Below are 23909 nucleotides of genomic sequence, written 5' to 3'. Positions count from 1 at the left end.
TGTGCATCAGTCATGTCTATATTATTGCTTTTTAAACAAAGTCTAGATCAAAAGGTAATAATGCAACTGTTCTGCTATAGTCTGTGCCTTGCTGTTAATTGGGCAATGTAGGTCAAAAATCTTGTCCTAAACTAAGGAGACAAACAAAGGTGACATTTTGTATGCATGTTTCTGCTGTTGTACGTCGCCACACAGTTACTAGTTTCTGATGTCCCAAGGTGAATTCTTGATTGCTAATTTCAGAAGATCTTTCTTGGGCTTTGTTTGGGGTTTTTTTTGGATTCTTCATTGGCACTATTCAAGTCTTCACAGAACAGACATAACCTGTGGTAGCATAACTTGCCTGTCACAGCTGCTTTCACTTATCAGATGATAGTTCTGTCTTGAGGACCAATAGTTGTCCGTAGATGCCTCTACTAGGATCTGTGGAGGGGGGCTTTTTTATCACTGTCCAGTACATTGGCCAAAAACTGGCATGCTTTCGAGTAAGCCACAGTGTGAAGCAGAGCACTGTAGATAGCAAGAAACAGGAAGCAGCTCTCAAGAGTGTCACTCTGTCAGAAAGCAGGGAGGAAAAAGTTGCATTCTCTTGTACGGCCCTGCTTGTCAGAAAATGAGTACTAGTGCAGGGTGCTGGATGCAGGTCACTGCTGGGTTACCTTGCTAGTGCAGTAATTGTGCTGCAGTGGCAGGGACCTTATTTTGTAGTTCACAGTTCAGTCAAAGCTTAGAAGATATGAGATTTGTCTTTCATATGAAAAGCCCTTGATTTATTCATGTTTAATAAAACACAGGCAAATTCGGGTAGGTTGTATTGGAAGCTTGTCTTTCTATTGCATTTCTGTGTGTTGTGTTTGGCTGTGTTTTTTGAAGTCTAAATCTGTTACAAAAGTAAGCAGGTTTTTTTCATCTTCCCTTTCAATAGAAGCTCCCAATGCCTCCAACCTAAAAATTGTAAGAATGGACAGAACAGCAGGGTGTGTGACAGGAGGGGAAGAGATTTACCTGCTCTGTGACAAGGTTCAGAAAGGTAAGAGTCATGAGTATTGTGAGGCACACCAGGGTGTTCATCTGGAGTACACTAAAGCCTCCGTGCTCTCTTTAGTGTTGTCACTCTGATAGTGCAGCAGGATTTGTAAGCACTCAGCCTTTCTGGAAGTCAAGGCAGCAGATTTAATAAATCAAAAAAGTCTATTGCAAAGCAAATTCAGCTTCTCTTGCCTCCACAGAGACCATGTGATCGTCTTTGTTCTTCTCAAGTTTCTGCCCTTGCATGTGTTCTGGAATTTGGGGGGTGGTGGGTGATGTTTGACTCCATTAATTAACACCTGCTCTGAATTATTCTAAAGTTTCTGATTTATTATTAAGTTCCTGATTGTGAAGAGTAAGTATGAGTATTCTCATGGATGGGAGCTGAATGTGTTCAGCACTGCTGCTAATAACTTCATTTTTATGTATACACTTATGGTAGAGGTTACTCAGTGTAAACAGACACTTATGACAGGTTCATTTTCAGTCTCTGCTCATGGCTTTGAATGTGTGAGACTTCAGCAGTGTGGATTAGGACACTTTGTTTTTTCAGTGGAAGATAATGGTTAAATGTGGTTTGTTATATTTGGGCTAAGTAAAAAAGAAAAAAGATGGGAGTGAGGGAGATTCTTTGTATTTTTCAGCTACAGGTAGTACTTGGGACACCCTGATGTAGATTACGTGGTGGAGTGGGTGCCCTGTTCTCATCTACTTGGAAACAGTCCCCGCTCATGTTGTTAAAACCACTGTGACATTTTGCATTGGTGCAGGGTGTCCTTTTCCATCTCTCTTTCTTCTAAGTGCCCTTCTACCACTTAGGGAAGAGGGAAAGCTTTGGGGGCTTTTAGGGACTTTGAAAGAACTATTTTCCTTTAATAGTGCATCTACCCTCTGCCATCAGGAGGGCTGAGATAAAACGCAACTCTTACGTACAAAATAAATAAATAAATGTCTGACTCAGTGGAAGCCCTGAGATGGGGTTTCCCCTCAGCCAGACTGGGGTTTCCCCTGACCTCACTGCCTTCAGAAACCTCCTGCCTGAAGGAACTTGAGCATGCAGGACAGCAGGACTGGAAGTGGTGGTTCACAGTCTTGAGACTAGCAGGTGGGGCACCTGCAGGGGAAGCAGTCTGTCTGCTGCAGAGGCCCGTCCTGCATCAGTCACCCTAAGAGACAATAGGCTTTTTCTAGCTTTTTCTCATGGGAGTGCTGTGGAAGGAATTTCCTGGTGAGATGCTTTTCCTAAAAACATAAATAAATAAATAGAAAGAGAATGAAAGAAGAGTTTTTCAGAGGAGCAGAAGCCAAATGCCATGTTTCTGGCCTGTGCTGTTTGGAGGGTGAAGGATCCCTGCTGCCATGCTGCTGGCTCACACCTCCCCAGTCTCTGAGCTGCAGTTCCACCGTGGCACTCTGCCAGCAGCAAGCGGAACTTGAACTGTGGCACTTCAGGTTTTGCTACAGTTTTTTGAACTGAAACTGTTGGAGGAGAGAGGGTGGTTTCTACATTTCATGCTTCAAGTTCTCCCCTCCTTACATGTTTGTTCCAAATAAGGCTCCTCTGGAATGTTTTATAACCCTAGAATAGGAAGATGATGTGAACCTAGTTCTCTTTTTACAGCTCAGTAAATAGCAACTAGAGTGAAGTCATTAGGATTAGGCTGATGTAAATTTGATGTAAAAAATGTGTTATTTCTGCTGTTTTCTTAAAACAGATAAAGATAATTGATGTCTTGTGTAGTATTTTCATCCAAGAAGTAACCATGTTGATACTTATCTAGAATAACCATAGCCAAAGGTTCAACAAACGCACAAACATCCCAGAGTGTTACTTTCATTCTTTGCAGATGATATTCAGATACGTTTCTATGAAGAGGATGAGAATGGTGGCATGTGGGAAGGCTTTGGAGATTTCTCTCCTACAGATGTACATAGACAGGTAAGTAACAGAGCATTTGTCCTTTGTTAATGATTCTCCCACCTTTGTAAGCTAGGATTATATTATAGTTTGTAAATTATGTAAAAGCATCTGTATCCCATACTGACCTCCTCTTTGAGTCATTGCTTCCTAACAAAAAACTGAACAGTTCTTTAAAGACATCTGTTAGGTGACTAAGAATACAGTGCAAGGACATTAGGAGAAAGTCCCATTGCTTTAACATGCACCTCCTGTAAAATGGGATATGACATATAAACAGCTCTGAGAGCTCCTGTGAACACACTGAGAAAGCCACAGAAGACATGCTAAAGGATCAGGGGACAAACAGTGCAGTACTGACATATGGGATGTGGTGGCACTTGGCATGGCAGTTCTGTCTTTCCCAAAAGGCTTTAGGAGTCAATCTCAGAAGTGAAACTGAAAGCTAAAATGGAAGTTTATTGTTGTAACAGCCCTTTGCTCTGAACTTTTGCCTCCTGAGCCCTAAACCAACACCTTCAAAATAATGCAAATGCAAAAGCCAAGTTGTCAAAAGCCATGCTCTGTGACAGATATGCTTGTCTTTGTTTCCTTCACAGTTTGCTATTGTGTTCAAAACACCCAAATACCGAGATGTCAATATCACAAAGCCAGCATCTGTATTTGTACAACTGCGTAGGAAATCTGATCTAGAAACAAGCGAACCCAAGCCTTTTCTCTACTATCCAGAAATCAAAGGTAACTCATTAAACCCGTTCTACAGATTGGAATGGAAACTGTAGGGTCCCTAGGAATGTTTTTAATAATATAGAACTGGTTGGGTGAGGAATTTTTGGTTTTAGCTGTTATTTTTAGAAAATATATTTGCCTCCTTGTTTTGGACAGAGTCAGTATGCAGTGTGGTAGGTTTATAATGGGTTTTGTAGGTGATGTTGTAGGACTGGTGGGCAGTAAATCCGTGCATATTTTCCGAGTGAGGCTTGTTCCTTGCAGATTCCATATATGCACTCATGCCTGTCCATACAGTAGATGGCACTCTTCCTCTGAGTTTCTGCCAAATAATACCTGAAGAGATTTTACTGTCAGTACTCTCAGATGAAACCCTAAACCACAACCTGTTTGGTGCTGGTGGAAAAGGCACATATTTTGCAGTTCTCATCTTTTACCATCATGCCAATGCCACTGATGTTTCTGTATTTTCCAATTGCCTGTACTAGTTTAGTAAGCCCAAGACATTTCTTGTGCGAGCAGGGAAAATGCTGTTTCAATCTCTGGTTTAAAATTTTAGTTGCTTAGAAGAAGTAAAAGAATTGGTATTGGATCTGCTTCCTAAATTAGTAGTGAAAATAAGTTTAATCAGCAGATCTGTGCCCTTTGAAGTCTGCATTTCAAATGTTTGATGGGAATGACATTGGGAGTCAAGCTTTTAAATACCAATAATGTTCATGGTATGGAAATGCCTTGAGGGCCCAAGTCATAATTGGTGTTTCATTGTATTATCTTTCTGCTTAGGAGTTTACCTGCCTGCAGGTTACACTACTGAATTGTAACCCTGAATGTTTTCTATGGCTAAGGTAGAGCTGTGTTGAAATCAATTCCCTGTCAGTCTCTAAAATAAATGTGCATTAGTGGTGAGAGACTCAGGACAGCTGAGGAGGGAGAGGTGGTGATCCGAGTGAGTCTACTTTGCAACTCTTAGAATATAACAGCACAAAGTATGAATTCACAAAAGCTTCCAGAGTTGCCAGAGAATTTCTTCTTGGTAATGATTTCAGGAACCTCTTGCACAAGTGTTAAGGGAAGTGTTCAGCTGCAGAGCAAAGTTGCCAGATTTGAAGCAAATCTCTTTTATGTGCCTCTTAATCAATTAAAATTAGTTCAACATTATGTGCATTTTCAGGTCCCCTATACAACCTCATCAAGAAATTACCATTTAGGATCCATTTATATAACCCTTATTGCAAATATTCCTACAAACTTAGACCCATATATGTGGATTTTTTTGTGTTTCTCTGACTAGATTGCTCTCTAGGGTTTTCTCTCCTCGTCAGTGTGAGTATGCCTGATGTGTGCCTGCATGCATACTTACACATCATGTGTACCTGGAAACAATGCACGTGGCTTTGTCAGTGTACTGGCTCATGTATTCAGCTGTCTCATCTGATGCACTGACTGATGTGCCTGTGCATGAAATTTCTTTTTCTCATATGGCTGTTGAAAACTACTAGATGGTTTAATGAGCAAATGATATTTTGTTCTTTCTCAACATTTCTACTGGATTTTAACCCATGTAATGTTTGTATCCCTATTTTTGTAGCTCTTGTCATGACATTTTCACTTTCCCCAGTCACTGGGATAGTCCTTTTAAATCTTTGTTTTGTTTTCCAGGGATACTAAGTCTTATTTTGTACTTACACTATAAAATAAGTTCAGGCTTTTTTTTTCTCCTGCTACTCAGCATGGTTTGACAGTAATATGTCCCTGCCTGAAAAAAAGTTGTCTTTGTTCTAGTGGCTGTTACGGTATTTTAAGTAAATCATTTCAAGCAAGCACAGTTTTCACCATTTCTTGCCATCCCTTAAACAAAAGTTGAAAAGGCACTGCAGGTACTCTGCACTGTTGAAACTCAAAAGTGCCTTGTGATCCTCTGATAAGGCTCCATTTCTGAAGATCTGCTTGGAAGAAGAGCCTGTGCTTATATTCCCCAAAGGCAACAAATTTGGTGTTTGGAGCACTTGCTGATTCATGACTTGGCTTAGACACTGAAGAATTTTGGGGCCGCTGATCTCCAGGGCTCTCAGTACATGAGACACTTTTGAAGGAAGCTCTGAGCCCCCCAAGACATCTCCATATGTGTCCCCCGAGTCTGAGCACAAGGCAGTGACGTGGCTGAAGAGACCAAGCCAGGCCCAAGCTGTGCTGCTGGTCTGACTGTGGGCTTGGCACTGGCTTGTTCTCAGAGGAATTCTCTCTGCTCCAGTATGTACAAAGATTTTCTTCTATTTGGAGCTTGAGGAAAGTTGACTCTTCTACCACAGTCTGCATTGTCCTTAGTCCTAGTAACTGTAGTGATGCTTTCTGTATGCACACCCTGTGTGTGCTGTGCCTGTCACCAGCAGGACTGACTCCCTGTTCTCTCTGTTCCTTCCATCCCAGATAAAGAAGAAGTGCAAAGGAAACGGCAGAAGCTCATGCCGAACTTCTCCGATGGCTATGGTGGGGGCAGTGGCACTGGAGGTGGTGGCATGTATGGAGGGGCAGGTGGTGGTGCTGGCTCTGGTAAGGCAGCAGTTTTGGGCAAAGAGGGAAAAGGGCTCTACTTTGAGAGCAGGACAGATGTTTATGCTGATTTTTAAGGTGTAAAGAGGATTTTGTCTCCTAGGCATACTAGACCTGACTCTGTTGCCTTTATTGTCTTTACTGTTACTCAATTCAGTCAAGCATCTCCTTATTCTAAACACTTCATCATCCTGCTTGCCTTCCCACTTTGGGAGCTCTGTTGCGTCCTAGGGCCTTGGAGGTGCTGAAATTCATGAGACAGCTCAGTTTGCTATCATCATGGGTGTCTAAAATTAAACAGGTTTTGAACTGTTTCTTGGACCACAATTGGAATTCGGCAAATTAACTGTGTTAGTGCAAAGAACTGTTAAAAAATTGGAGATGCTCTTTAGTGAATTTTCTACTGTGCTCTATCTGTTGAGGTCAGAGTATATCTGATATGCAGGATCGTGAGAGCATTGCTTTAGTTCTTGCAGCAGAGCATTAAAAACCTCTAGGTCAGCAAATGTCACCTGAACCACAACCCTTTTTTTAGAGCAGGGAATAGAGCAGCAGTTTTCAAATTGCTACATGTGTTGCTGGCAGCACATGTATAGCATAACACCAGAATACAAATGTGTTGTAATCACAAAGATTCAAAAGCACAGAGGGCAGCTTGTGATGTCTCAGCTGAGTTTCAGAGGAAAGACATAACAATACTACATTTGGTGGTGTTGTGGATGTTGGGGTAGAGAGTGTCACTAGCCAACCACCTAGAATTTATTTGGATTTTTGAAGGGGTAGGGGAGAGCTCATCTTTAGCCTGGAAATTAGTTGGATGGAATAAAGCAGAAGGTATGCAGAAAACAAAAATTCAGTTCTTTAGGTTCATTGTTCTTTTTGATGGATGTAATCATTTTTAGGATGTAATTCTATTGATTCTTAATCTTTCTCCTTTCTTTAGGGTTCAGTTTTCCTTCATATGGATACTCTGCTTTTGGAGGGATGCATTTCCCTGGCACAACAAAATCCAATGCTGGCATGAAACATGGTAACAGCATAAATGTCTTTTTTCCAACAGTTGAATTGAGTTTGACTTGTATTTTTGTCTACACGATGAGCCAGAGTGTCAGGCAGGTCTAGCTAAGTGTGCTGGAGAGGGCCTCTTCTCAAACCACTGACAGCAGAGGGGTTTGTGTAGCTTACACTGCCCTGCTTCTCTTTTTTCCTCTCCAAGTGTAGTTTCTTTTTACTGTCCTGAGAAGCAGTGACCAAAACCCCTCTACGTGCTTCTGTATTCAGTGTATTGTTTCAAGCAACAGCCCTCTTGCTTGCTTGAATGTGCTGATTACAGATGACCCAAGGATGAGACCACAGAAAATGTATCTTCCTTTGTTGCCAAAGTCTGGTACTACCCTGTAGCCCAGAGAAACCAATGGAAAAGATTAAGTTAATAATAAGGATCCTCTTGGCTTCCTAAAAGAGGAAGGTCATTTCAGATGTACATGTTGATTACTCCATAGATACTTCCAGAGTCTAGGGGATGAACTTGCTGTTAGGAAAAAAAATGTGTCTGAGTAATTCTGCTAGATTTTGTGAGAGTACTTCAGACTTACATTCTTGTACCATGAAAAGAGAGGTAAATCTGTTGTAATATATAAAAGTTTATTTCTAAAGTAGAGGCTGTCAAAGAATTAACATCACTTTAGAGCAGTCACATCACTGTGCCTGTCCATGTGTGTTGGCATGTGGAGTATCATGATTCATGAGTTTAGTGATAAGTTTTACATTGAAGTAAATTTTTGTATTCATTTTTCAGGGTTTGGTTTTGTCTAGTTGAGTTTTATCATTTGTATTAAAAAAAGCAATGGTACTGAACATTAATTATTCTACTTTTTATTAGAAGGTCTATCAAATTGCACAGCTGAACAAGACAGAGAGAGCTGTGATAAACAAAATGACCAATGGGACATGAAATGTGATGTGAAGATGGAAGCCATGGAGAGCACTGAGTGCAGAACATCTGCTGTTCATGAGAAAAAGGAGGATTCTGGTTTTTCCTGTAAGACTGAAGTGAACGAAGCAGATTGCAGGTGGCAGGGTAAGTGAGCAAGTAAATCTATTTAGGGTAAATCAAACTGCAGTACTGCAAAGCAAGCATTAAAGGTTTGGAAACTCCAAAAATATCTGCTTGCTGTTCTCAGAACATGAAAATTCCCCAAGATCTAAGGTCCATCCCTATACAGAGTTCTGTAGATAACCTTCCACATTTCTACTACCACTGGACACTTGAGCTTCTGCTGGTCATGCAAGGAGATGAGACAGCTTTGCCTGGTGGGCATGTTAACACTGCCTTTGAATAAGGCAGTGTGAGGAAGGAAGCTACAAGCAGTGAAGGCACAGGGAATGTAACTCAGCAGTTAACTTGGCTTTTGATATTTGAGAGACTTTAGTGGATGAGTTAATGGATGTTAGTATGACTTGCAGTAGCTCTTCCCTGCATCACTGTTGAACTGTGTGCAAAGTAGCATTATTGGTTTGAATTTCAAATGTCAAGGTACCTGTTTACATTTGGCAAGTACACTGTAAAATAACTGCAGTAGCAATGTGTTACACGTCAAACTAATGCCTAAAAATTTTTGCTTTTTATGTGTTTTTCATATATTTGTAGCTTTGTAGACCATTAATATGTGGTTATCCAGTTCCTGGTATTTTTCCTACCCTTTCTCTTTGATTTTAGAATAATAAGCTAACCTTCTAACACACTCCTGAAATACTGTTTAGTCTTATTTTCAAGTAGAGGGCCTACAGAAAGAACATTTTACTTTCCAATCAGAATCTTAGAAGACATAAAAGAAGTGGGGCAAAGAAGCCCTGGACCAACTCCACTGATGCAGTACCTGGGGAAAAAAATACCTAAACAACTTCTCTCCTAACTGGACAATGTTTTTTATATAGGATAATTTGTTAAACTTACAAAAACTGTAGAAATCTGTTCCTGGGTGTGCCCATAGCCCATAACTGTGGACACACCTGGAAGTTTCTAATAAAGAACTGCTTTTTTATCTTACAATTTTAACACTGTTGTAAAGGGTTTTGTCTTTTTATTTCAGGCAACAAAACGAAAGGAGGGGGAAGGCAAGGGTAGTCAACAGAACTGGTTTAGCAGCAGAGTTCTAAAATATATAAAGACTGCAAATCACCCTTTCCCAGACACCAAGATGTGCATTTCCTGGATTGTTTTTTTTTTAAACAGTTGATGGACACTTTTTTAAAGGATTTGAGTAATCATGCTTAGCGTAAAATAAAAAAAAATAGTAGTTGGACTAGAGAGACATGGTATTGGTACACAAAGGAATTTGAGCACAAAGGAATTTGAGCACAAAGGAATTTCTTGGTTCTGGTTTTTACCAAGTGCAACATGATCTAGACCACTTTTGTTATTCCCTGGATCAGGGAGAGAGCACATTACCTTGTGTGTGTCAGCCCTGTCTGACACTTGCTATTAACAGCACTAGAAACTTGTGCCTCGAGAATCCAAAGTGGCACAGGAGATGGGCTGTAGTTGTAAACGCCTCCAAGGTGGAGCTTCTTGTGATCTGAGAACAGATGACGCTGAAGCAACCTGCTGTTTGTAGTTTTGGTTGTGACAAATCCTGTGACTGGTTCAGAGAACAAAATCTTGTGCTGATATGAAGAAATAACAATGTCCATTTAGCCGTCATGAAGGAGGGGTCTGAATTGTTTACTTGTTTTCCAAGCAATTAATATTGTAGGCAGGAAGCTGACTTTTTTTTTTAATCTATTGTAATGGCATGAAAGGAGGCAATTTCTAGCTCCAGATTATACAAAGAATTGGTGCAGAAGAACAGGCTCCATAAAATAGCTACTGCAGGCTAGATCATTTGGTTATTATACTAAAAGATACATGTCATATTTTGAAGGATATCTTTCTTGTGTGTTTCATCATATGGAAAACCAGGGAATTTCAACACCCAGTTCTTTGATATTTGGAAATATGTATAATGAGAAAAGACTGAACTGCTTAACACCCTTTAACCTGAATATGTATCCTGAATATAACACATTTAGTGTTAAGAGGTAAATAGCAAATATAAATCCATCAGGCATATAGTGCAGCAGCCACAGGGATGTACTGGCCAGAACAATAAGCTCCATGGATAGCTGAGTAAGTCTTTGCCTTACAGCAGTGATGTGTTCCTGTTCATCAGGGACACACTTCTGACCTGGTTAAATGCCTGGTTTTGTGTAGCTGGAAATCCTGGCTATTGTCTCCCCATGTGTGCTTTAAATGACATAGTCTGATGTACTTGTTTGCACTTTGTAATTCCCAAACTTACAAGGTTTTATAGAAACATGAAACTGTTTAAAATACAGGCTGGTTTCAGATGATACCGCTTCACAGAATGACGCTGTAGTTTCAGAGCTCATCTGTTTCATTTTCACTAGTTTCTTGCTGATACAGAATCACAGAAGTATGGACAGAGCAGCTAGAGTTACTTATATCTGCAAATGAGTTTCTTTTCTCCCATTTCTCCCTTTTGCCTCCCCACCATGACAGCTTCTGCTTTTTGAAATCTCAGTAGCTGTCCATTTTATAATTCTAAAATCAGGAAACAAGTACTAACCATTGCAAAAAGTGAAATGTTTTAAACAGAAGAACAGACTCTCTGTGTTGCTGCTGTGCAGGCTAGACTGCATGATTTGAGTTGGAGAAGGAGTGCAAAGCCCTGCATTTATTCCACAGCTTTTCTCTGAGCTTCTCTGCATTATTTGATGGGTCACTTACGCTTCCCGTGCCTCAGCTTCCTCAAGGAAAAACTACTCAGACCTGCAAGTTCCAGATCCAATTTCTGCTCCTTTTGTATCATTTCACACAACTGCACATCAGTGCTGTTAATTCAGTGCCAGTCAAACCAGAGGGAGCTTCCAGATTTGACTGTTCTCAGGGTTCCTGCTGCCTGAATGCTCAGCATGCACCTAGTTTTCCTTCCCAGGCATTCATTCCCTCTGTCCTCACCTCTCAGAAGTAATTAGCAACCATCTCAGTGAAGCAGTGACTAATGCTTGGTGCTGTATTTCTGTGACAGCACAAGTGCCTGTCAAAAGTAGGTGGTGTTCCAAGGAAAACAAGTGAGCTGATGAAGAGGAAACTTTGTGTTGCAGATGCCCTGTTCCTGGAGAAGGCCATGCAGCTTGCCAGGCGCCACTGCAACGCTCTCTTCGATTACGCCGTAACTGGAGACGTGAAGATGCTGCTGGCAGCTCAGCGCCATCTCACCGCTGTCCAGGATGACAATGGGGACAAGTGAGTTGACCCCACTGCACTTGCTGGGTTGAAACCAATGGGTTTGGGGGCAGAATGGTGCAGTCAATTTGTTCTGTCCCTCGTGGGTGCCAATCACTGATGGCGCCACTTCTCCTTTCTGCTCTTTGGGAGAGGTACAGCTGTGATTTAGACACTTTTGTTTCATTCGCAAAGAAGTCGCGTACACCATAAACTTCATTGATCCAGTACCTGTCACAAAATAATCTGGTCAGTGAGAGTATGCTGAGCATGTTGTGAGTTTGAGTTTCTTTGCCCTTTTTTACTCAAAATCTTGACTGAGCATGAATTGCTGTGCTTGCATCATGATACACGGTGTATGGGGATCCTCAGCTTGGTGCTGAAGGAGAGGGCCCTGCTTTTTATTCCATGCAAGTCCCTAAGTCTTCATAGGATGCTTCAAGTGAGAGATGCACCAGGAGAAAAAATAGCTGGAGGGTCCATACTGCATTTCTCCCACTGACATCAAGTTCTTTCCAGAGGACATTATTTTGCTCTTGCTTATGTCTGTACTGTACTGTTGTCTTCCAATGAATTGCACAGATGCTTGTGGCAGACTTGCTAATATTTGCATATCAGTCTTTCAATAATGTGAGCTGGAGTGGAAATCCACTTTGTTACTTTACAGCCATGCAGGTTCTGTGGAACTCAGAGTGAAGTACTGTGAGGAACTAATGATCAGTAGTTATTTAAAACTAAGTTCAGCAAAAGGGCTCTGAACAAATGCAAAGATAATCTCTTGCATAAGCAAGTGACACTATGACATCCTTACTTTTTAGCTGGCAGGCCCTGTGCAATCACCTACATTTCCTTAAATTGTAGCGTTTTGAACAGTAGAAGCCAGATAAGCCTCAAGATGTCTTGCTAGAAGGAAAATTTCAAGTGACTGAGACTGTATCCCACTGTTCAATTACTCTGAGAAAGGCTATCACCTTCACTCCATTTTCAGTGAAAATAGGCCTCAGATTACAGAGAGAGACTGCACAGAGAGAGCTACTTTACAAGCTTTGCTTTCCAGCTGGAAACCTAATGTCTGCTTTGAGATAAGCAGGAATATGAAGGAGGTGGGAGCTAGCAACAACATTTACAAGTGCTATGGAAAGTAGAGCTTCTGTGTTTAAGAAAAGAAAGGGGGGGACTTAAAAGTGTATTGAGCAAGTAGGGCCTGCATTTAAATACCAAAAAGGTGCTCCTCCGATCTGGACTTGCAGGGCATTTTAACTAAGTTAAAATACTTCTTAGTATTATAATAAATAGTTGTTTTCTTGCTGAATCAAGAAATACCTGCAAGTATGTGAAGCTTAAATTCACATTGCCTTTCTCCTGAGATGGATTTCTTCTGTGAGCATAATACACATCTGTATTACTTCACAACTTTTTAATAAAGCAAAGCTTTGGTGATTGTCTTCCAGCTCTCTTGGGGGAGAAGAAAAAGGTGAAAATTAATTAATAAATTGCCCTGGTTTGCACTTTAATCATTAAAATTATATGGCAACTAGCAAGTTTTTGCTTAAGCATTTCAAAAAACTTGGCTGTCAACGATTTATGGCTTTGAGACAGAACCCAGAAACCTGTGATTAGTGTATATTTACAGTGGACACTCAGTGACACTGGCTGTGACTGTATTTATACCAGTACCATTGCTCTGTAGATATCTGATGGCTCTGCAGTGGTGCTCAAATGCATCTTTTCATGTAGGAATGTTTAAGAAATGGAACTGACCCTTCGTGGTCTAGTCAGCAGCATCACATAGAATGGTAGGGTAAAATTAAAATACTTGCTGCTGAAATGAGAACAAAAGTGGAAGAACAAATGTGTTTGGAGATTTGGAAATAAAATGTCAGCATGATACAGAGCATAATGAAAAGCATCTGTCAGAGCAGAGGAACAGCACTTTTCCAGTAATGGTGAGACTGTACATCACAGGGGAGTTGAAGGAGGGATGTGCCATGATACTTCAAGTAGCAGTATACAGAATCAGCAAAAAATGCCCTTTAAGGGTGAGTTTGATTTGTAAATTTCTTTTCCTGTTTTTTAAAATATCTTCTGGTTTTGACTGCTCTCTGTCTCAATTTCTGGATGACTCCTTGCCCTGAATGGCATGGAACTTCCTTTTTATTTTTCTGACAAAAGTGTAAATCTGAGACTGTTCAGGTGTTTCTGGAGTGGCATAACAGACACACCACATGTCCTGTGCTGATATTTTGTGTCAGCAGCAACTTGCTCAAAGATGAGTCTAGAAGGTGGTCAGCATGTGCCAATGAGGGCTTGGCAGTGTATGGTTCAAAACAAAGGGCATGATTTTCAAATGAAGTACAAGGTAGCAAGGCAAATGGAGCTCTGTGGGACAGGAGTGATGGATTCACAACCTGCTTTTTCCTGGTGCCATGTAGCATGTCCAGCCCTCACTGGTGGTGAGGGACCTGCCTTTGGAGAAGAGGGGACATTGTATTAACCCAGTAGAAGTAAAGTGACTTGCTATGCAGTCACTCATGTCTCAAAACAGGTGCTTTTTTGGTATGATCCCTCTGGCCACAGTTGCAAATCCTGTGGTTGTTAGTCACTGGGCCTGAGTCCTTAGTCATCTTTCTGTTTGAAAATGAAATAAAGAAAAACCCACAGATCTGGGGAAACCCGTAAGGGAAAATCTGCTTTGGTAGCAGAGAGGCTTGTGGAAATTCTGCAGGAAGGTTTTCACAGTAAGAAGTGTTTATCTGCTGCATAATTCAAAATATGAAAAAACAGCAAACCAGCACAGAATCTGAGGATTTCTGAAATAATTGTTTTGTGCCACACATTTTATATATTAGCCTGGTAGTAAAGTAATGCTGAGGGCCAGCAAAAGCCATCCTGAGTTTGCTTTTGTGATTGAAGGGTTAAACAGTTACCTTCTGATCTGGTTTTTTTCAGTGTTGAGATTCATTTTAGGTCTTGATACGTAGTGTTGGAATCATTATCTCTAATAGTCAAGTGTTTATATGAGAATGCGTTCAGATCTACAGCAAAGCCTTGAAACTTTTGTAATAAGTTTGAAAACTGTAAATTTGTTAATCTGTTTTTTGTTTTTGTTTCAGTGTCCTTCATTTAGCAATTATCCACTTTCATACTGAGCTGGTGAAAAACCTCTTGGAAGTAATGCCCCATTTGAATTACAATGACATCATTAACATGAGAAATGACCTCTATCAGGTGAGCAGTTGTGGGGGTATAAGTGTTGCTGATTGTTTAGCCAGTAAAAAAGAAATTGCTCAACTTGCTGTTTGTGGGAAGAGATCAGACTGATGCAAACAAGTTTAGAAACAAGGATATACTGGAAGGTTGTGGAGGAAAGAGATCATGTTGTCACTGGTTTAGTCCATAATTCTCTTGATGGTAACAGAAATGTCTCCATGGGCTAACTGTGGAACAGGCCAAAAAGAGTAAGTTCTTCAGTTCGTGGCTTCAGTATTTGGCTTCTCTGTCACTAAACCAGAGGTATGGATTACAGTGTGCCATCTCTGGACTCCTCTGCCCTTTCTGACACTGCTTAACTTGGGATCATGAGTCAGTTCCTGCATCATCAGTTATCTATAGGCACATGTGGAAGCCATAATACCCTCTGCCATTCCTACAGCCCAGATTGTATTTGTGCCCATCATGTAAGCACCAAGATTTCCCTTTCATTTCTGCAGTAACTGAGAAAAGCCCATACCCTTGGCTTTAACCTAGGAGGAAAACAACTGGCAGGCACAGTTCTGTCTCCTCAGCTATAGTCTGGCCTGTTTGCATTGTAATTCAAGTTCTGAAAAGAGCTGTGGGAACTTGCCTGGAAAAGAATCTCTTTATAAAGAGATTGTGCATGCCATTGAGCAGCACTCTGACATTTGTGACATTTGCTTTGCTGTGAACAGTAAAGGCAGGTTTTAATTCTGTATAGGTAGTCCCAGGAGGTTTATTTTGACTTGTTTTCCTTCACATTTTTATGTTCTTATAAAGTAAGTTTGAAACGTGGAGGCTGCTGAAATTAAGCAGAAGATTCTAAATTGAATTCTGTGCCCTGTGCTTAACAGAAACAGGAAGCAAAGCTGGGCTCTACACTGGAAATAAATCCCTGACCTGATCCCTGATAAATACAGAACCTCTGCAGCTCTCCCTACCTTCTACTTAAACCTTAAGCCATTGACAGAAGAGAATGTAGGCTTGGGCTAGAATTTTCCTTCTCTGCAGATATTCTGAAAGTTGACATATACCTTACAGATGCAGTAATTAATTGCAAATGTGTTGACAGATGTATTGACAAACACAAGCTTATTGTGCAGAGCTGGAATGAATCTTTATTTTTAAAGTCCTCTGTCAAGGTAATCTAGATATGGAATCTTACTCAATTTTTAAATTATTTTAGTATTGGAATTACCATTTCCCAGACCTCATTAGAATGCTTACTGTTTAAATACATGCATATGTATGTTCAGTGTGATGCTGCTCAGAACTGACAAGAATGCAGTATGCAACCAACCTCTGGAAGGTCCCAAAACCTCCAGCCTGAGCACTGCTCAGTGCTGCAGGTGCACAGAAATGGGGAATGTGCAAATGGGATCAGCTAGTTCAACACACATGGCATAAATGCACAATTGTTCTGCAGTTTGACAAGTGCACAGAACCTGCAGGATGTTCTTCTTTTCTGTGCAGCCATAAGGAACTCCTGTGCCCATGGCTGCAAATCTCTGATTCAGGAGCAAAATGAAAGCATGGTTCATTGCTAAAGGACTTGAGTAGGGCCTGGAAAGCATGTGTGCTCCCACTGTGGCATGAACTTGGTGATGGGGCAGCCATGGAAGCTGGCTTGCAGTGTGTGGGGGGCACAGGGATGACCTCATTTCCTGAGTCCCTTGCACTGCAATGCTCAAATAGCCAGGTCAGTGCCCTGGCTTATAGAGTAGGCAGCATCTTTGTTCCTCCCAAAGTCCAGCTGCTGACATCAGCAAGGCAGTACGTAGAAACCCTATTTTATTTCCAGTACGTAGAAACCCTATTTGTAGTATTCAGTAGAAAAGAAGCTACACCACTCCAAAGCCAACTAAAATCTTGCATATGTGTACAATCTTCTCACACTAGGAGCTTTTATAGGTTTCAGAGATTTCTGTACAAGTGATGTAGCTTTGTTTATCTTCTTATGGCTTGCTTCTGTCACTTGCAGACCCCCCTGCACCTGGCAGTGATCACAAAGCAGGCAAAGGTGGTGGAAGACTTGCTGAAGGCTGGAGCAGATGTCAGCCTTCTGGATCGCCATGGCAATTCTGTCTTACATTTAGCTGCTACTGAAGGAGATGACAAGATTTTGAGTCTACTCCTCAGGCATGAGAAGGTATCTCCCATGGTCAACCTCCCCAATGCTGAAGGTATGGAAAGATAATGGCTTATCTTATGCCCTTCCCTACTAGACAAACACACCACAATTCCTGCCAACACTGTGTTGCTACACAGGTAGATACAGACCCTGAAAATAACATCTTTCCCCATTTTGCATATGCTGTCCTTGGGTTTTAATATGCCTGCAGGCACAGATGAGAGAGGACAGACGTGTCAGTTTTCTGGTTATACAGAACAGGAAGATTAATGGTCACGTGACACAGCATGGATTTTAATTTTTGTCCCTGTACATTCTCTTTAAGATCACACAACCTCAAGCACTTGTGTTCATCTTGTTCCTTACGCCACCCTTGGTTTTTTTAAAAAAATCCCCCTGGAAGAAAATGTTTCCTCCTGCCTAGTGAATGAAATCCCCTTAGAAATAGTTTCTGCACTAGTATTGAGTTTCATATCTGGCACTTTGTGACCATCCAGAATTAGAGCCTGTAAAATAACCACAAAGAGACAGTTCTCCCATTTTTCAGTGCGCAGGGGACTTCAATCTAGTACTCCTGCTCTAATAGATTGTAAAATGTCTGACCTAAAATTGTCATCGTGGATTCAAAAAACTGTGTTCAGTTCTTCAGGAAGAGAGGTTTTTTTGGTTGGGCGTTGGTTGGGTTTTTTAAAAAAGGCTTTATTATTATCTTTCTGGTGCAGGTATTCTTGAGGTGTCAGGTCACTGTGACCTTACAGGAGGATGATACTAAAATATACCAGTTACTCTCCAAACCATTTTCTAGAGGAGATGTTCAGTGGCAGATGGGGCCATTGTGGGGTACCTATTTGTTTAGTACCAAGATACAGATTTTCTTTTTAAGGCTATTCTCTTGAGGCAAAAAGATGCTCTAGGTGAGCTCTGTAGTTCCTGCCTTCTGTTCCACCTTGTAATCTGATTTTTTTCTCCTTGCATGGTTTTGACTCTCCAAGTTCCAATTTATGCACAAAGAACATATTTATTAACACTATTAACTTCATCCTGAGCCTCCACCTGGAGTACTCCCTTAGGGTCTGGGGCCCCCAACATAAAGAAGGACATGGGCTTGTTGGAGCAGGGCCAGAGGAGGGCATGAAGATGCTCACAGGTCTGTAACACCTCTCCTCTGCAGACAGGCTGGGAGAGCTGGGACTGGAGAAGAAAAGGCTCCAAGGAGACCTTACAGCACCTTCCAGTACCTAAAGGGGGCCTACAGGAAAGAAGTGTTTTATGAGGACATGTGGGGATGGCACAAGGGAAAGTGGCTTTAAGCTGACAGAGGGTGGGTTTAGATTAGATCTAAGACAAAAATGCCTCACTGTGAGGATGATGAGACACTGGAACAGGTTGCCCAGAGAAGCTGCGGATGCCTCATTCCTTAAAGTAGGTTCAAGGCCAGGATGGGTCTTTGAGCAGCTTGATCTGGTGGAGGGTATCCCTGCCCACAGCAGGAGTGGGGTGGAACTAGATGATCTTTGAAGTCATTTCCAACCCTAAAAATTCTATGATTCGGTCATCTTTTAGTGTATAAGCAGGCAAAATATGTTATTTCTGCTCAGATAACTACAGTAACTCATTTTACAGTTTTCTCACTTTGAAACTCATTACTGTGACATTTCTGAATTTTACAATATTAATGCAGATGAGGGATGGGTTTTGTTTTGTAGGTCTCAGTGCAATTCACATGGTGGTGATGGCAAATAGCATGTCCTGCCTCAAACAGCTGATTGCTGCTGGAGTTAATGTCAATGCTCAGGAACAAAAATCTGGACGAACTGCATTGCATTTGGCTGTTGAACAAGAGAACATCCCCTTGGCAGGCTGCCTTTTGCTTGAGGTAAAGGCAGAATTTCTTTCTTCCAGGTCTTTTCAATTACATATTTATAAGCTGTTGACAATCCTAGAATGCTTCAGAATGACAGAAGTAAGGGGGGAGGGTCCTTTTTATTGACCAGATTACTTGAACTGGTATAGTGGCAAAGTTACTGATAATGTTACTGTTTTGTTCAGCTGGTGAAGCTTTTGCTCAAGTTGAGGAATTTAGAGTTTGTGACCCTAACCTGACTGCATATGCCATGTATAATTTGCCCTGAGTAAGGCTGGCAGGCACTGAAGTTACCATGAAGAAGTTCATCCCTTCTTTTGTGTGAAGTAGAACAGGTATAGAGTTGTGCAGAGAGATGTAGTTGTGTAATCTGTAAATATTTATCTCATCATAACACCTTGATCCTGGTATCCCTAATTCTACACACCCCAGCTGGCTGTGTAGCTTTCCTCTGTGCTCATGCATGGATGTGCCACCAGCCTGGCTGTTCTGATGAGCAGCAGGAGGGCAGGATTCTGTGCACACCACTCCCACACCAAAGGCCAGGGGCAAGCAGATGGCAGAAGTTTTACAGGGGATGCAAAGTGGCTTTTATCTACCTGACCTATTTGGAGATATACCCTGTGCCTCCTGCTCTAACACTGGAGCACACTACCACTCTATGCATGTAGACAGTTGTGGCTCCTTTCTAACTCCTCCTTTTCAGGCAACAGTTAAGAGTTTTTATGCTACCAGACACAGAATGGTGCTTACTTGCACAGTAGCAGTGTTTATGCTGACATGAGCCTCTGCAGCTGCATTGTACAGATTTTTTTTTCTTTTTTGCCATTCAACAAAACCTTAGGGCGATGCAGATGTGGACAGCACTACATATGATGGGACAACTCCACTTCACATAGCAGCTGGAAGGGGCTCCACAAAATTGGCAGCAGTTCTCAAAGCAGCAGGTATGGAAATAGATCTTGCTGGAGACTTCTCTTTCACAGTGACAATTCAAGTTAAAAGGCTGCAAAGCAGAATGAACTTGTTTAAACGTGTGGAGGAAGTCAGATGTTAAAAGGAAGAAGGTCTGAATTTCCTCAGAAAGTCCTGCTCTGAGGTGCTATACTAATCACTCTTCAGCACCATCTAATGGCTGGAAAGGCAAACTATGTTGGTCCAAAAAATTCTCAAGAGGACTTTGGGAAGTTTCTTGAGTATCTTTTGTAGCTTTTATAGCTGAAGAAGCAGAGAAGAGATCTTTTTATGTATCTGGGATAAGTGTTGGACTGCTTCAGAAAGAAAAAGCCAAAAAAGAAAATACCATCACTGAAGCATGAGCTTGTAGTGTCTCCTACTGCTGTCACTTTGGAAGAATTAGGTTGGAGTATTTACTGGAACATTTTGTCAATTGTACTTAAACCTAATTTTTCTCCTTTGAAACAGAAACCCAAGCCTCCCATTGCTGAGGCTGCCTGCTTGGTCTTTTAAAACACCCCCACTTTCTCTGACACTAAAAAGCAGCACCACACCATCCCTTCATCACATACATGCTGTGCTGTGTGAGGCAACATGGGACTGGGAGTCAGTTGATACAACCAGAGCTCTTTCTCTGGGCCCTAAGGCACAGCTTATCAGTTTTTTTCCCTCTTTATAATGGAGAGCAGCATTGTACAGAGATGTGACAGTATTTAAATGTAACTGAAAAAAAGAGCTACTTCCTAGCTTAATATAAAATATCATTCACCTGGAGTAAATCAGCTGATTTGCCATTCAGTACATAGAAGACATATTTTAAATATTATTGAGAAGCAACTTGAAGCCCCTTTCCCACCCCCCTCCTTGTTTTTCAGGTGCCAATCCTCACATTGAGAACTTTGAGCCATTGTTTGATCTAGACTATGTGAAAGATGATGATGATGATGAAGGGATTGTGCCTGGAACAACACCACTGGATATGGCAGCCACCTCTGAGGTATGTGGTCTGTTTTCTCTTTTAGTTTTTTGGTTTTTTCTAATTATAAAGGATAGTTCAGCTCTCTCAGCCAGCTCCTTTCATTGCATCCAAAATTATTGCAATTAATTTGATGAATTTGCCATCAAAAATTAAGCTAATTCAGCCATAAAACTCCCCTGATGAAACAGCACTGGAAGAAAGCTCCACTGAACTAAGGCTGCTGAACAGAAATGACCAGGAAGTTCTTGAAGCAGTTGCTCTACAGTCTTCAGTGTGGGAAAGTATTTACCTGGGTGGGCAGCTTGTGTTTGAAGGCCCATTCTGGAAGGGGTTTCTTTGCTGAGTGTTCTTCCAAACTGCAGCCTGTGTGTGGTGGGAAAATGCACTCCTGTGTTCTACCCAAACAGTGACTGAGCTGATTATTGTGCATGTGGCTTGGTGTGAATGTAAAGGATAAGCAGTCAGCATCTTTGCTCATCTGGAGCTGGGAGTGGTACCAAGCTTAGGTGAAAATCTAACCCAGGCTTTGTTTTAAATGACTGGTTGCAGCAGCAGGCAGCAGCTCCTTGCCTAGTCTCTGCTACTGCCATTTATTTACTGCCAAGACTTCCTCTGTGTCTTGAAAATAGTTGCCAGATGACACAGCTTAAAATAAAGGGAGATTAACTTCTCAAGATTTCTCCCTAAAGTTTAGCACAGGTTTTGTACAGTATCCTTAGTCATACTGAACCTGGGAGAGAAAAAAAATGCTGATTTACAGATGGAATTTTATACAAGACTGCTGAGACTTAATGGACACTAACCAGATTTCTACTAAATACTGACTTTAATGTATTCTCTTAGGTGTATGACATATTAAATGGCAAACCCTACGAGTCAGCAGAGGTTTTGGAGGACTTACTCACACAAGGTAACACCTATAAAGACATGACAATATCCCTCTAGTAATTGAGTACTGAAAGAGTAGTGGCAGAAGACATTGCCCTGCTTGTAACTGAGCTGCTGAGAGAGATGTGCCCTCCCACCCCCTCACTCATACAATGAGCATGATTCCCTTAAGATGTCTCAAGGACAAGGAGTACATTTGCAGTATTGCAGCAATACATTTGTAAATGCTGGGATTGAACTCTGTTTGGCTTTGTTTCTGCTTAAAAATGAACTGGTGCATGTTTTGTATAAATAATAAACTAACGTATTTCTCTGTTCCCCAGGACATTTGAGAGAGCTGAATGAGAATTCCAAGATGCAGCTTTACAAACTATTGGAATTGCCTGATCCAACTAAAAACTGGTCCACCCTAGCACAAAAACTGGGTCTTGGCATACTTAATAATGCCTTCAGGTTGAGTCCTTCCCCATCGAAGACCCTGCTGGATAACTATGAGGTAATGTGCTGTGACAGGTTATAAAGAACATCGATACACGTAGAGAACCTTGTTCTCCCGCACAGTGAGACAGTGCAGCCCTGCAGTTTTAGCCAGCCTGGATCATGCTGAGTGTCTGATGTCTGCTCTTTCAGGTGTCTGGTGGTACAGTTCAAGAGCTGATCGCTGCTTTGAGACAGATGGATCACACAGAAGCCATAGAAATAATTCAGGAAGCACTGTCCATCTCACACAGACCGCCTCCCCTGGAGGACAGCACAGCAAAAGCTCTTCCATTATCATCACCGCTCACAAATGGAGAGACAGGTAAAACTGACAGCAAAATATGAACAGCTTCATTTAAGATCTTTCTTCAGTACTCCCTCCCCACTCTATCTAGGACTGTTAGGATTGCACACCTTCTTACACACACTGCTTCACCTGCTTACTGGTTTACTGCAGTGTGACCCCTGTCATCATAGATACCTGCTAGACATAGAAGAGAGAGGAAAAATTAACCACTTGAATCAGCATGCCTGCATCACAGTATTCATTCTACTGCTGCCCTTTGCTAAAACCAGACACCTGTCATTTGCTAATGGTTAATGCCTTGGATGTACTGGGAATATAGGCAATTATCTTCTAGATGTGTACAAAGGCCAGTAGCTTTTGACTTCCTCCCTCCCCCCCCCTCCCCCCACAGCTGGATAAACAAAAATGTTTTGGGCTCTTAAACTTTTTGGCAAGACTTCAGTATTAAATTTCTCCTTCCACAATGTGTAGCACTCCAAAATGGCCCAGTGTTCTGTAGGCAAAGAAACTGGGGATGGCTTAGGTTACACAGGACCTCGAGGAGTCCTGCTGGCCAACTATCTGCTCAGAGCAGGGCCAGTGGAACATGACATGAGGTTGCCCATGTTATGTCCAGTTGAGTTCTGAGCACCTTCAATGACAGAGGTTCTACAGTGGTTTTGGGAAGGGAACTCTACTAAGAGAGATTGTGAGAAGTTTGCTATCAGGGCTGTTCAGTCATTGCCTGGCCAGGTTTAGTAACAAAAATGTTTGTTTTTTCCTGTTCAAACACTGGTAGTGCTGCCTGTAGCCAAATGTGGAAACTTACACCCTGTGTAAAAACATTGTAGGTATTTCTGGTAAGAAAAAAGAAACACCACAGTCACTCCATTCCAATCTAACATTGCCAATTTATTCTCTATAGAAAACTGTTTGGTCAGTCATGGAATAAACCTTCACACCCACCCAAAAATGTGCTTGTACACATATTGCCCCTTTAGATTCATCTTGAAGGGTAAGAGGGGTTCTGCTCCCTCTGCAACATGGAGGGCATCACATAGTTTATTTTAAGATGTTTGCTTAGAAGAACAAGACTGAATTCTTAAGGTACCACCACTGGTTTAGTCACACTGATCCCACATCGTACCTTCAGTTTCAGCTTACAGTCAGGCACTCCTTCTGTGGATCCTGCACAGGTGATGAATGCTACTGACTTGTTCCTATTTTGGGGTCACTTACTAGATGAAAGCTCTTCAAATGTTTGTCTCAAAAAGAAATCTGTAAGTTGAAATAACATGAATTAGAAGTTTTAGGAGCCTCATCCTGGAGTTGTACACTTGCACAGAGTGTGACTCTGAGAACCAGAGAAGCTTTTGCCCTGTGATCACCACAGCTGGGCAGAGTCCTAACCCAACTGCAGTGACAGCATTAGTGTCAGTAGAGCACCAGGCTTCTCATCCCATCCAACTTCCAATTGCAAGCTGATCTCTGCCAGCAGTACATCAGATCACATGCTTTGGTGGCCTGGAAACATTCAGTACAGCTTTTCCTATTACAATACCTCACGTTAGACCTAT

At 41.6% G+C, this 23909-nt stretch overlaps 2 protein-coding genes across 18 annotated transcripts in view; one reads left to right on the top strand and one right to left on the bottom strand.

The window, feature by feature from the left end:
• NFKB1 (nuclear factor kappa B subunit 1) overlaps nt 1-23909 on the top strand; it is a 57672-nt gene that overhangs the window by 32775 nt on the left and 988 nt on the right. For all 3 annotated transcript variants that reach the window (XM_071431826.1, XM_071431824.1, XM_071431825.1), the window contains exons 9-23: nt 926-1030; nt 2877-2968; nt 3547-3685; nt 6104-6226; nt 7170-7256; nt 8109-8306; nt 11393-11534; nt 14627-14741; nt 16729-16930; nt 18585-18754; nt 19587-19689; nt 20575-20696; nt 21522-21588; nt 21890-22062; nt 22197-22368. In XM_071431826.1, the coding sequence (XP_071287927.1) occupies nt 926-1030; nt 2877-2968; nt 3547-3685; nt 6104-6226; nt 7170-7256; nt 8109-8306; nt 11393-11534; nt 14627-14741; nt 16729-16930; nt 18585-18754; nt 19587-19689; nt 20575-20696; nt 21522-21588; nt 21890-22062; nt 22197-22368 (2010 nt within the window). The remainder of the gene's footprint in view (nt 1-925; nt 1031-2876; nt 2969-3546; nt 3686-6103; nt 6227-7169; nt 7257-8108; nt 8307-11392; nt 11535-14626; nt 14742-16728; nt 16931-18584; nt 18755-19586; nt 19690-20574; nt 20697-21521; nt 21589-21889; nt 22063-22196; nt 22369-23909) is intronic.
• The window catches only part of MANBA (mannosidase beta), a 61447-nt gene continuing 60761 nt past the window's right edge, over nt 23224-23909 (bottom strand). For all 15 annotated transcript variants that reach the window (XM_071431836.1, XM_071431837.1, XM_071431839.1 and 12 more), the window contains one exon: nt 23224-23610. The gene's annotated coding sequence lies outside the window, so the exon portion shown is untranslated. The remainder of the gene's footprint in view (nt 23611-23909) is intronic.

The sequence above is a fragment of the Agelaius tricolor genome, unplaced genomic scaffold, assembly GCF_023055355.1.
Source record: "Agelaius tricolor isolate 1412-34295 unplaced genomic scaffold, bAgeTri1.0.p SCAF_8, whole genome shotgun sequence".
Lineage (NCBI taxonomy): Eukaryota > Metazoa > Chordata > Aves > Passeriformes > Icteridae > Agelaius > Agelaius tricolor.
This window is presented reverse-complemented; position numbering and strand designations above follow the sequence as displayed.